The 12,114-nt window shown below is 57.5% G+C and overlaps 2 protein-coding genes across 3 annotated transcripts in view; one reads left to right on the top strand and one right to left on the bottom strand.

Moving 5' to 3' along the window:
* Nucleotides 1-1,980: 1,980 nt before the first annotated feature.
* On the bottom strand, nt 1,981-9,928 carry LOC123621178. Its single transcript, XM_045527013.1, has 4 exons — nt 9,910-9,928; nt 7,512-7,606; nt 6,247-6,354; nt 1,981-2,706 (listed from the first exon to the last, which is right to left on the bottom strand). The coding sequence occupies exons 1-4, from the start codon at nt 9,926-9,928 to the stop codon at nt 2,269-2,271; spliced, it is 660 nt and encodes a 219-aa protein (XP_045382969.1). The 3' UTR covers nt 1,981-2,268.
* RARA (retinoic acid receptor alpha) overlaps nt 2,173-12,114 on the top strand; it is a 34,235-nt gene continuing 24,293 nt past the window's right edge. The window contains exon 1 of one of the 2 annotated variants that reach the window (XM_045526427.1): nt 2,173-2,401. The gene's annotated coding sequence lies outside the window, so the exon portion shown is untranslated. The remainder of the gene's footprint in view (nt 2,402-12,114) is intronic. The other variant, XM_045526429.1, reaches the window with a different exon arrangement.

Genomic DNA, 12,114 nt, shown 5'->3' on the forward strand with positions numbered 1-12,114 from the left:
ACCTGGGGACCTCTCCTGCCTCCTGGAGTCTAGCTTGGGTAGGGCTTGACCTTGGAAAAGTGGTACTGGGCAGGAAGGGAGTGCCTGAAGGTAGGCTGTGTGTTTGTATACATGGCTGCTGGTCTTGTGTGCATGAGTGTCTAACCCCCTGTGGGGATGGGTTTGTGTGTTTATGAATTACTTTCTTCATCTGCACATAGGCCTACTGCTATGTCTGTTCAGAAGTGTGCCTCATCCTTGGCTTCATGCACTTGTATGTGCATAAATGTTTATATGTGCTCGTTTGTGCACAGATGTACATACATGCATCTTGGAGGTGTAGACATTTGTGCTCTGAATGCATGTGAGTGTGCATTTTTACAAGGGTGCCTGAATCTCAGTGTGCAGGACTATACCTAACCCCGTGTGATGGCAGGTGTATGTATGTAAAGGTTGTCCCCTGTGGGGAGGAAGTGTGCATGCACACTTGCATTTTTGTGTTCATGAGTCTTCCCCTCTAGCTTCAGCTGGAAGAAAGACTGGTAGCATCTAGGTCAGGAGGTGCCTGTGGGCGCTGGGGGTGGGCTGGCCCTGACCCCCTCCTAGACTGGTTCCTCATCTGGGCGGAGCTCCCTGCTGTTGGCAGGGCTCAGGCTGGAAGGCCCTTGTGGGGGCGGGGTTGGGGGGGAAGGGGTTAAGCGTCTGTGTCCACATCTGGGAGCCATTGGCGCATTCCAGCCGGCTGAGCGCATGTTTGCGGATGGATCTGGACAGGACAGGGCGGGAGAGGTTGGGCGGGCGGTTCGCACCGGCGGACGGACGGAAATCCAGACGGGAGCAGGACACAACTCTGGCTCAGCGGGCGGGAAGGGGCCCGGGGAAGCGCTGCCCCGACCTGCTGGAGCAATTTCCCCCTCTACCAGACCTCTAGGCAGAGCGTCCTGCCGACCTGGTTTGTCCTACCTTACCAAGGTTGGGGGGCTAACACCAGAGACAACCAGATAGCTAAATTCTAGACCCGACTCTGCAACTGGTATGACCATGGACAAAACCCCTTGCCCACTCTTGGACTCTAGTTCCTGGTCTGTAAAGCGGGGCCCATCTGACCGGACCAGTGGGTCTGAGAGTTCTGCCACCGTGTCAGGCTGAGAGTCACCTCAGGGGGGTGGAAACCTGGAAGTGTGGCACTTCCCCTTCCAGTGGGAAGTCCTGTGGGGGCACTTGTGGCCACTTCTCTGCCTGGGAACGGGGGAGGGGGTGTGTTCCCTAGTGATTCTCCTTCCCACCCCCGTGAACTGCTAGCGATGGGGATATGATCCTCCTAAACAGGGCAGCAGGCTGGGAGGGGGCTCAACACTGTGTTGGGGAGTAGGGTCTCTGCAGATGGAGAGTGATTCAGATCCTGGCCAGCTGGAACATGAATGAGAGCTTTCCTGGCTCCTTCAGACTTGGCCAGGAGGGAGAAGCTTGAGTCTGGAGTCTTCTAGCACCGAGGGCGCCCCTACTGGAAGATCCCAAAGCCTCTGCCCTTTAGGGGGAAGTGTACTTTAAGAGGCCTTGAGGGGTTGGGTTAGGCCAGAGCCCCTCTGACCACTGAAGCTGCAGAGGTGTTTGGGAAAAGAGGTGTACGTGCAGGAGATCTACTCCTGTACTCCTTTTTTGCAGATGAGAAAATTAAATCCAGAGAAGGGAGGTGACTTGCTCAAGGTCACACAACTCTCAGTTCCAACTGGTCCCTGGAGGAGGATTATAATTATGGGAGATAGGGGCTTGACAGCTAGGGTCAGAGTCACTGCGTTCACTTCCATATTACGCTGCCTCCTCTCTTCCGGGGTTTAGGTGTGTGTGGGGGGGGGTATGATGCGTGAACTCCCGTGTGGATGTGTGTGGTTGGGAGGAAAGGAGTGTAGGGTACCAGACACTGCGGTCCTTTCTCCACCGAGCCCTGTTTCTATTCTTTCCGCAGAACTTCATTCCCTCCTCGCTCTGCATCTCCAGTTCTGGGCTTGAGGGAGGGATTCTCCAGATTCCCACGGTCCAGCCTTCAGCTAGGAGCGGCTCCTTTAAGACTCGCCCTTCCCTGGGTCTATCAAGGCGGGGGGGCCGGGCGTGATCCGGTGGACCCGCCCCTGACTGATGATTGGTCAGTGGGCGGGCAAGGGCGGGCCTGAGGGAAAGGGCCTTCCCCCACCCCTGCTCCGTACCCTCCGCCCCCCCAGTCTGGGGCTCCGGGTAAAGTTTCAGCCTCCGCACGTGACTCGCCATGGCCGCTGCCGTCGCCCCGCGCCCCTAAGCCGCGGCCCCCCGGACGGCTCCTCTCCGGGGACTCCGCACGCCTGATGCCGACTGGTACCAAGGCGCCAGGTTAGGGCAGACGCCGTGCCCGCGGGCAACCCCAACGGGTTGCGTCCCCCACTGCGAGGTAACCTCTCTCCGGGAATTTTGGGGAGCCCCTGGCTCCCGCAGGCATTGGGTCCCCATGCCCTGCGCCTGATAGGAGCTGCAGGAGGGGCCCGGGTGTCGGGCGGGTTCCGACGGGAACCCAGGGTTTCCTGGGCTTCCCACCCCGCCGCCGCTGAGTCCAGGGTGGGGGAGCCCCGTCTGTGCGTCTGCCTGCGCCGTGTCTTCGCGCGCAGCCTTGAGGCATCTGGGGACGTCTGCCGCGCGTGTCCCCTGCCCTCGAGCTGTTGCAGAACCGCCGCTGGGAACTCCTGCTCTCTCTTTTCTCTTCAAAAACAAGCAAAACAAAAAGACTTTCAAACCTGTTTGGGGAGAGATCGGATGCCCAACGGACTAGCCCCCTCCCTCTTTCCCTCCTGTTATCTGAGCCGCCCTGTGGTTTGGGGAGAATCAGCCAGGGGGCCCACCCCCACCAGAGGGAGCCGGCTGGGGGGCGGGGCCCTCTCAGCTGGTGTCCCCTGTGGAGTGAGGGGAGCCGTCAGAATTGGGTGCGGAAACCAATGCAGTGTGTGTCTGTGGAGGGGGGATTCCCTGAGTCTTGTGCTACCATCGGGTATGGAAGCTTTTGGGTATGGAAGCTTTTGGGCGTGATGGGAAGGACAGAATAGACTGGCCTTGCTGAGGGTGTCTGGGACCTGGTGCCACCCACGAGGCTTGGAAGCTGCTAGCCAGATGTGTGTGTGGGGGGGCTGGGAAATCAGCTTGGCTAGGTCTCCTATCCTCTTTTCTGGGCATTGCACTATTGTCAGGCTGCTCTGTGGGAAGGAGGACAGACCCCCAGTGTGCTAAGCCGGGGGTGGGGACCAACTCATATGGAAATCAGATAAAAAAGCCCCTCAGCCTTGGAGATGTTTCTTCACCCTCCATCCTATCTTGGATAGGATGCCCAATGTGTTGGCGTGGAAGGATATGCCCTGCCTGGGCTGGCTCCCTTTTCTGTAGCCAGGTTGCCTTCTACCTGCTGGCTGTGTGCACAAGTGTGCATGTATATAATCTCTGAGGGGATTGTTCCTGAAAACACTCCCCACTCCCTACCCCTGCTGCTTACCCTAACCCTTACTTCTGCTCCCCGTGCCCCCTCCCCACCCCGCCCCCAGTTTTCTAGCTAGGAGATTCAGAGATGTTTCTTATCCTCTTCCCTGGCTGCAGTCTTCATAGGGCAAGATTATTTGGGGGGAAGTGGTTCAGTAAGGACATCCCCTTTCTTGATAAGAAACTGGGGTTCAGGCCCCAAATTCTCCTTCAAGGCTTGATGGGGAGGTTGGGCCGGGGAAGCCCCAGGTTGGAGTGGGGGTGGCTTGGAGTCTTGGGGCTTCCCCTGGCAGGGTGGAGGAGATGAGTCTGGGGTAAGGAACAAGAGAAACGTATTTGGAGTTGGATGTGTGGTTCATCCTCCTGGAGGATGAAGGGGTGGTGGTTGTGGAGTCAGGGAGTTTGTGGCTCTGAAAGATAGTGCACTGGGAGGGGCTAGGACATCAGCACTGCCTGGGAGTCTGGGCCATGTGGTGTCCTGAAACAGAGAGGTCAGTAGGGTCAGACTCAAGTAGGCGCTTGGGAGCTGAGGATCCTGGATTTGCAGGGATTTTGAGGGTGTGAGTGAGTATGCATGAGGTGGTCACTGCAGGGGTTTCACTACCAGGCTGATGACAGTGGTATAGATGCTGTTCTGAGAAGACCCTGGGCTTGGAAGGGCTTAATCCTGGCCACCTCCTCCTATACAGCCTCTAAATCTCTCTCCCTCCAGTCTGACCCTAAATGTCCCTGCTCCTACCCTGGGACACATGTCATCTTTAGTCCCCTTCCTACTTCCAAACTTGCCGCAGCCTGGCAGGAAGCTCGCTGTGGGCAGCCCATCCTGATTGCCCTGTGCCACCCCCACTGGGCACAATCACCTACACATGCCATGACATGGTTCCTGTCACCCTGTCTAGTGTGGGGAGAGGGCATTGTCTGAATGGCCCTTCAGGTCTGTTTTGGGCACACTGATCCAGGCCCCAGTTAATGATGAGTTCCCCTTCCCCTAAATCATTTAGTCTCCAAAGCTGGTTCTGCCCTCTGGGAGCTTTCCCTCTAGGCTACTCCTTGCTTAGACTCTAGGGTCTTATGTGGGATGGTCCTCAGAACTGTGTGATGTGAGGGTGGGGCCTGCCCCAAAATACGAACCTCAATGCCCAGTTCCCCGTTCTCTGGGAAGCGTGACCAGGGCAGGACCTAGGCTGGGCTGAGGGGTGGGTGTGTTTGTGCCTCTATGGGGTCTGTTTGGGAGCGCTGCCTAGGATCTGGGGTGATGGGCATCTGGGGAAGGTAATCCTATCCCTGCGACGAATAAATGGGTAATCTTCACTTGCTCAGCACCCCACACCCGTCTGGTGGTGGTGGTTTTGGGAGTGTGGGAAGCTGGCAGGGACCCTGGCAAGAGGACCAGGGTTGTCTTGACTTATTGGGTTTTGGGAAAGGAGTGTGGCAACTGATACCCCCAGCTCTCAGGGCTTTGGCTGCACATTCTCTCTGACGCCTGCTGTGTTTCCTCCCTCTGCTCCCCTCTCCACCCCTCCGGCTGCTGTCTGGAGCCCACACGGTTTGTGGGGGGGATGCAGGGTGGGGGGCAGAGCCTGAATCTCCGTGTGTGTCCAGGGAGTGTTCTGGAAATTGGCAGGATTGGCTGAGGGTGTCCGGGTGTTCCCGCAGAGTGGGCGGCATGCGGGGACCTGGTCCAGAGTGTGAGAATGTGTCAGCGTCGGTGTGTCTGTCCCCAGTCTGGCTTGGGTGTGGGTGTCTCGGGTGTGGGTGTCTGTTGCTTCGTCTGGATCTTGCCTCCCGCTCCAGTCCTTCCCCCTTCCTTCCCCCCCAGCTGGGACCGCCTGCTTGCTCTCCCTCTCTCCCCGCAACTGGAGCCTCCCTTGCCTGTTCCTGGAATTTGGAGAGGAGGAGGAGGAAGAGGCAGGCAGACAGACCTCCCACACTCTAGCCTGCCTGCCTGGCATCATGGGGAAATGAAATAGGTGCTATGGAACTAAGTTTTTTCTGGCTTCCCCAGACCCTCCAGCACACATCAAATGGCCCAGGGGCCAGCTCTTACAGAAGGGCCATGGGCTGCTCACCCCTCCAGGCAGTGATTACCTCCTTCTACTTAACATCCTGCCCCGAAGGGCCCCTGCTGGACCTCCAGGCACCACTGTCAGCCTGGGGAGCGGGTGGGGGGATTAGGCTGCTGCCAGGCTGGCCAGCACCTGTTGCCAACCCCAGCCCTGTAACTGGAGCTGGCCAGGGAGGGGGCTGCAAAATGACAGGTGTAATTTCTGCAGCCAGGCAACCCCTCCCACCTCTGAACTGGATATGCCTTTCCCTTCCGGCCGGAACAAGGAAAGCCTCCCCCCAACTCAAGTGTCAACCTGATCTCATGGATGATGCCCCTGTCCTGTGCAATGGCTCCCACCCCCATCATTGGCTGCAGAGCTGGGCTGCCCTCCTTCAAGTTTTCAGAGCTCTGCAGCCCTGGCAGGGCTGGGGGGTGTGGGGGTTGTGTGGATGGGGGTGGTTCTCTGTTAATGTTTTAATTGCATAAAAACTGGGAGCTCAGCTCCAGGCCAGTGGGGAGTCTGGGTCTGGCTGGCCGCCCGGTTTAGGCTAAATATAGTCCGGGACATCTGCAGAGAAGGGGAGGGGGGTGGAGGGAGGTTCCATTCTCCCACCTCCAGCCAAGGTGCCCTCGTCTGGGCGGGCACCTTGGAGCAGTGAGGGGGATTCCTCAGCACAGAAAGCAGAGGAGAGGCGGTAGGGGCTGGGCACAGTTGGGACCTTGCCTGCCTGGAGGCCAACAGACACCTGAGATGAACCTGGAGGCTCAGGACAGGTCTGGAGTAGGGTGTGCCAGGTCTGGATCGTCTGGCTCTGCTCCCTCTCCCCCAGAGTTGCCTGAGTTCAGGCTGTCTCCTTGTGTCACTGCGCCCCTGTGGGGCAGTGTCACCGTGACCCACTTGCTGTGTGCCTGTGTGTACACACCTACCTTGGAGTGGCTTCCTCCTGGCCCTCCCCCTGGAGCCTCTTGTCCCCTGGGTCCTACCGCAGGTCCTCAGCCCGCCTTCCCTCTGTCCCTCGCCCCACAGCGAAACCTTCAGCCCAGGAATCGAGACTTGAGAAGGGGAAGCTGCGGTGGGGAGTTCTCTGATCTCCAGTCACGGCAGGAAGTGGGGAGGAGGGGGGCTGAGGGGGGGAAACCGTGAGTGGCAGGCGGGGAGGGAGGGCCCTGTCAGTCCTGTGATCCACCCCCACCGTGCACACGGGGCTTGGGGGTAGCCACCCTCCTATGATCCCCCTTCCCTCCAGCTCCATGTGGGGGAAACTTGGGGACAGCTGACGCCCCAGGGGCTGCGAACAATCTTCATCACCTCCCCAACGCTAAGAAAAAAATGTCTTCCTGTCACGTGGCTGTTACTTCCTGTCCCACTGTGGTTCCTGGGATGTTTGTTATTGGTTGCCATGGTGATGGCCGCCGTGGGCACTACCCCTGGCTCTTGTGGGGAGGGAGCTACCCCTCCCCATGAAGCTGGGGTGGGTACTTGGGGACCTGGCTGGGGGGCCCTTTCAGGCTGTGTGTGGTCTCTGATGCTCCAGATTCCCCAGGACCCCCCCTGACTTCTGTCTGTGGGAAGGAGTCACCACCACCTACTCAGACTGAGTGTTAGGGAGACTGTGACCACGTCTGGCTGTGCCTGACTGTGGCTGTCTGTGTTAGTCTGACTGATTTTGCAGCCCTGGTCCCCTTTAGCTTGGTCCCTCTGCCTCATGAAGATGCTGGTACTCCCCATCGGCTTTCACAGTTTTGGAGCCTGCCCCTGTCCTGTGTTCTGATGGAAACCACCTTCCCCAGGGAGTTTCGATGGCTTCTTGGGATCCAGGCTGGGGTGTAGAGGGACTCTGGGCAGGGCACCAGGGTGTGTGTGTTTTGGGGGCTCAGGAGGTGGTGGCTCTGCAGACCACCCTTTTCCCTGTGCACACAGCCTGCGCCAGCTTTCCCCTGATCCCACAGGCTCTATTCTTTAAGGGGAAGGCCATGGGGTTCTGTGACCTACTCTCCCCACCCCCTTGTGGGCTTCCTTGTTCAGCTGGGGGTATAGGGGGAAGAGAGTCCCCTTGGTTTTAGCCCCGACTGTGGAGTAGGAAGTTTCTGAAGGGGTTGAGGAGTTGGGGGGGGGGGGTGGTTCTGGGGCAGGGCACAGTGTGACTCAGGCCTGGTCTGGGGTCAGAGCCAAAAGGATATCCTGAGGCAGGAGTAGGGGAGTGTATTGGTTTCCCTGCAGCTTGGGTCCCCAGGACGGGATGCTAGGAGGGGGCTGGTGGTATCTAGTCCTGCTGACAGTTTGCCCCCATCACCCCCCACCCCCGAATTCGATTCAGAATATGGCATCTCAGGGTTGGGGCTGAGCCAAGGGGATGGGTGGGGGATTGCTCTAGCCTCCCTCCCTGCCCCTGCGCTGCCTGTTCTCTGTGAGCTGTCCCCCTCATTGTGAGAGTCATGCTTCCTGCATGGTGGAGTAGGGGGAGGTAGTGGTGAGGTGGGCAGCTGCCAAGATGAAGGTGGGGAAAACCCCGTGCCAGGCTGGATGTGAGGATGGGGGTTTCCAAGCTGGGGGGGCTCCCCTTTTGTCTGTGCCCCTTTGGTCCCCTACCCAGACAGAGCTGCCTTTGTATGATCCACACACTCCTGTGGTCTGGCTGTGGCCTCAGCAGGCTCTTCTCTTCCTCTTCCTGTTTTCTTCCTTCCCTGTGGGTTGGTCCCACTCCTAGAGGCCTGGGCTGCCCCCTGCCCTTTCACCTACTCTCTATTTGGAAGGAAGATCTGGTGGGAGGCTTTGGCTCTGGTTCTGGGTGGATCCCTCAGCCACCCTGGACTTCAGAGGTCCCTAGCATGTCCCCCAGGGGGCTCTGGGGTAGGGTCTCTGGGAATGGAGGAGTTGGGAGCACTACCCTGCCCAGCAGAGACTCCCATTTCTTCCTTCTAGAACTTGGCCTGTCCTAAGCTTGCGTTGTTCAGTCGCCTGTCAGCTTGGTATTCAGTCACTGCTGAGATTGTGGCACGTGGGGGTCAGGCAGCTCTGTGTAGTTGGGGCAGAACGTTGGGCTGGGTGGGGTACAAGTTGGGGAGATGTTGGATTTGTTCTGGGATGAGGTGTCTTGAGGCAGGGGGCAGTGGTAGCACCCAGAAGGCAGGTGCTGGGCCTCTGCCTTCCCCTCACTCCCATGAGGACGTGCTATGGCCTGCACATTCTGGGGCAGGTTTTCACACCAGATCCAGCTATAGCACGGCAGGCTTGGGATTCTGTGGGGCCGGTGGGGAAGAGGTGCCCTCCAAACATCCCAGCCTCCCCCAGATCTCTTTCAAAATGAGGCTGGGCTTGCCTGGCTTCCTGCAGCTCAGACCCTGGTGAATAGACGTGAAACAGAGAACCAGAGTGGCAGGGCTGTGGGCTAGCCAGGGAGGAGAGGCGTGAGAGCCTTGACCAGAGGGGGGCCCCTAGAAAAGAGAGTAGTGGTCATCACTGCTCCCCAACCCCTGTCTGCAGAACTGAGGAGCAGGGAGGAGGAGAGAGGTTGTGGCTTTGTGTGTATGGGAATGTTTTCCTGGAAAGTTTATAAATAGTTCCAGCCCACTGTTCTGGTTTGAAATCTGCCCTGTCCTGCCCTGCTTGGCCAGCTCCCGGCAGAGTAGGGGGTCCAAAGCGGCCAGGTCTTTGTTTCTGCCAGGGCTGGAGTCCCTTCTGCCCAAGTTGAGCTTGAGCTCTGGGTATCATTTGCATATGATTCATTAACTGTCTAGAATGCTTAGGAAACCCCGTCTCCCCTTCTTTTAAGCTCCCCAATCCTTGTCTCCTTCTCTCAGCCCCTCTGGGACTGCCTGACTTCTATTCCTTGGGAACCACTGTTGCAGGGGAGCCGGGGAGCAGAGAGGGGAGAGTGAACGAAGAAGGGAGGCTGGGCCTGCTGGGTCTGGGGACCCCTGGCTCTTCTCCTCTGAGAATAGGGGAGGAAATGGTCTATTTCTCTTCCCCTTCTCCCCTCCCCAAATTCAAAGGTTTCCTTTTTTGGTTTGTGAAATGAAAGAAGGGAATTTGGGAAAGGGTTGTGGTCAGGCTTCCACCCACACCCCTAATATCCCTCTGTCCACATCCCTCTCCTCAGTATAGGGGGAAGCAGACCCTGGAAAATGGGTAATTCTTCCTCCTAGCTGCTAGCCCTGGTCGGGGACAGGCAAAGGAAGGCAGGCCAGGTTCCGAGGGGGCACCAGGGTGGTGAGAGGCTGGGGGGGATGGGAGGCTCTGGGCTAGGTGCTTTCCAGGACTTCCTCTCTTAAATCACACAACCAGTTGTTGAGGTAGGCAGCGCACAGGCGGGTAAACAGATGCTTAGAGAGGTTAAGTGACTTGTGTAAGGTCAGCCAGAGTGGCAGAGCTGAGATTTGACCCTTCAGACCTCGGGTTCCTTCTACCATCTCTGTGGTCCAGGCAGCTCTCACTTTTTTCTCTAGGTGTGTGACTCTGGGGTATAATGAGTGGGCAGTTAGAGACTCCTGACGCTGGGGAAGGGATGCTGACACCTTCTAGGGATGAAAAAGGCCCCAGCGAGCAGGGGCACATGGCTGCCTGCAGGCATCCTAGCCCCCCACCCTTTCTTCTGCTGTGCTTAGGCTGTGCTCAGTATATCGGCAGTGTGGGCCTGTGGTTCTCTCTGTCTCTCTCAGGGGAGGGTACCCGTGGGCAGTGGAGGTGGTTGGCATAGGGTGGAGGTTGGATGTGGGTAGTTTGTTTTCCCTCTCTTTGGTACTGGTTTCGATTCTCTGACTGGGTGCAGGGGACTGGGGCCCAGGTGTCTCCCTGAGGGTCATGGCTCCTGGAGAACCTTCTGAGGCAGGACCTGTGCTCTTTTGTCTGCACCCTCGTCATCCCTGCCTTTGCCCATGCCTGTTTCCTGGTCTGCCTGGCCGTTGGCCCATTTCTGTGACCTTTACCCCCTCCTGCAGCTCAAGGCCCTTCCCAGGGAGCTGCGTAACTTTGCACTGATGTTTGCAGGCCAGTGTTGAACTGGGTTAGGCATATTGGAGGCTCTGACAGGGGTTGGGGAGGCCTTCCAGCTTCTCCCTGGATGTGGACCTGTGGCTGGTCGGGGGTGGGGTTGGGGGGGGCGGTCTGGTGGGAGGATCTTTGGAGAAGTTGAAGGTTGGTCCAGTTTCAAACTCCTCAGGGGCAGAGTTAAGGCATTAATTCTGTCTCTTCTCTGGGGGCAAGGGTGGGTTCTATAAGGTCTGGCTGGACTGAATGAACCCATCCCTCACCCTCCAAAAGCTGGGTCAGGATGCCTGGGGTCTGGAACAAATGGCTTTCTGGGCCTCAGCCTTGGTTCAGGAGGCTTTGCTTTGGGTCAGCTGCCTCCTGGGCCTCCCGTCATGTGGATATGAATCCACTTGAGTGTTTGTGGACCCTGGTGTGTGTTGTGGAGGGTGCTGTACACAGGCTGGGCCCACAAGGAGGGTCTCAGAGTGTCTTCTGGCAGAAGAAGCACATTCAGGGACCATCCTGGCTGTGTAAGGATCAGGGAATGGGCAGTTTGGGAAATTGTGGGGCTGTGGTTGTGTGTCTTTGGGGAGCTGTGTACCGAGGCCCGTGCACACAAGTTCTGAACTGGGTTCACTGTGTGATGGAGCCCAGGTGTGGAGAGATGGTATCTCTAGGTTCCCTCTCCTTATATGCGTGCCCACACACACCCAGGCTGGGGCTGCAAGCGTGCTCTTGCCCACCCAGATGTTTTCTATAGACCTGCGTGCATGAGTTTCTCCAAGTGTGTGGTGGGTATTTGTGTGTGAGGGTCCAATTGTAGGCACTGATGAGGTTCAACCAGCCCCTCCTTCCCTTGCCTAGCTCCCCCAGCTCAAGTTCCTATTGTGTGGGGCCCCACAAGGGTGTGGTCCGGTAGGTGGAGCCCCTGTTCCTCTGACATCAGCCCTCTCAGCCTAGGAGGGAATTGGCAGGGGCCTGAGGAGGGAAGAGGGCACCTCATTCTGGAGTGAGGAGAGAGGCCCTATGGTTGTCATAATGAGTAACAGTAAAAATCATCTTCATTAACAAGGTCCAGATTTTACTCCTGGTGTAACTGCCCCCTCCCTAGCCAGTACCTGTCCCCTCCTCTCCTCCTTCCCTCTCTCCCTCAGTTCAACACAGGCTGGCTGGCTGGCCCAGCTACGCGCAGAAGTCCTGGCCTCTTCCACAGTGGCCTTGGCAGGAACTGCCCTATCACAGGCCTGGTCCTCAGCCAAATGCTGGCCATGTGCATGTCCCCTAGACTCCAAGTTTGAGCCTGGAGTCTGGGACTTGGAGCTTGGGACCTGGTATGTCCTGAGCTTGGGGCGGGGGCTGGGGTATGAAGGGTGTTGGAAAGGGACAGTTCTTACTTTGGGTCTCTGTGGCCTTGTTTCTTTTCTTCTGTTTTGTAAAAACAGCTTTATTGAGATGGAGTTCACATACCATAAAACTCACCCATTAAAGTATACAATTAAATGATGTTAGTATATTCACAGAGTTGTGCAACTACCACCACAGTTAATTTTAGAACATTTTCATCACCCCAAAGAGTCCCTATACCTATCAACAGCCACTTCCCATTTCCCTCAAATCCACGCCGCAG

The sequence above is a fragment of the Lemur catta genome, chromosome 15 (assembly GCF_020740605.2).
Source record: "Lemur catta isolate mLemCat1 chromosome 15, mLemCat1.pri, whole genome shotgun sequence".
Taxonomy (NCBI): Eukaryota; Metazoa; Chordata; class Mammalia; order Primates; family Lemuridae; genus Lemur; species Lemur catta.

Coding starts and splice junctions, on each gene's coding strand:
- LOC123621178 (XM_045527013.1), bottom strand. Junction 6,355..7,511: donor CCCACAAGGGGGTGGGGAGA/GTAGGTCACAGA, acceptor GCCTGAACTCAG/GCAACTCTGGGGGAGAGGGA. Junction 2,707..6,246: donor AGGTGTCTGTTGGCCTCCAG/GCAGGCAAGGTC, acceptor TTGTTTTTGAAG/AGAAAAGAGAGAGCAGGAGT.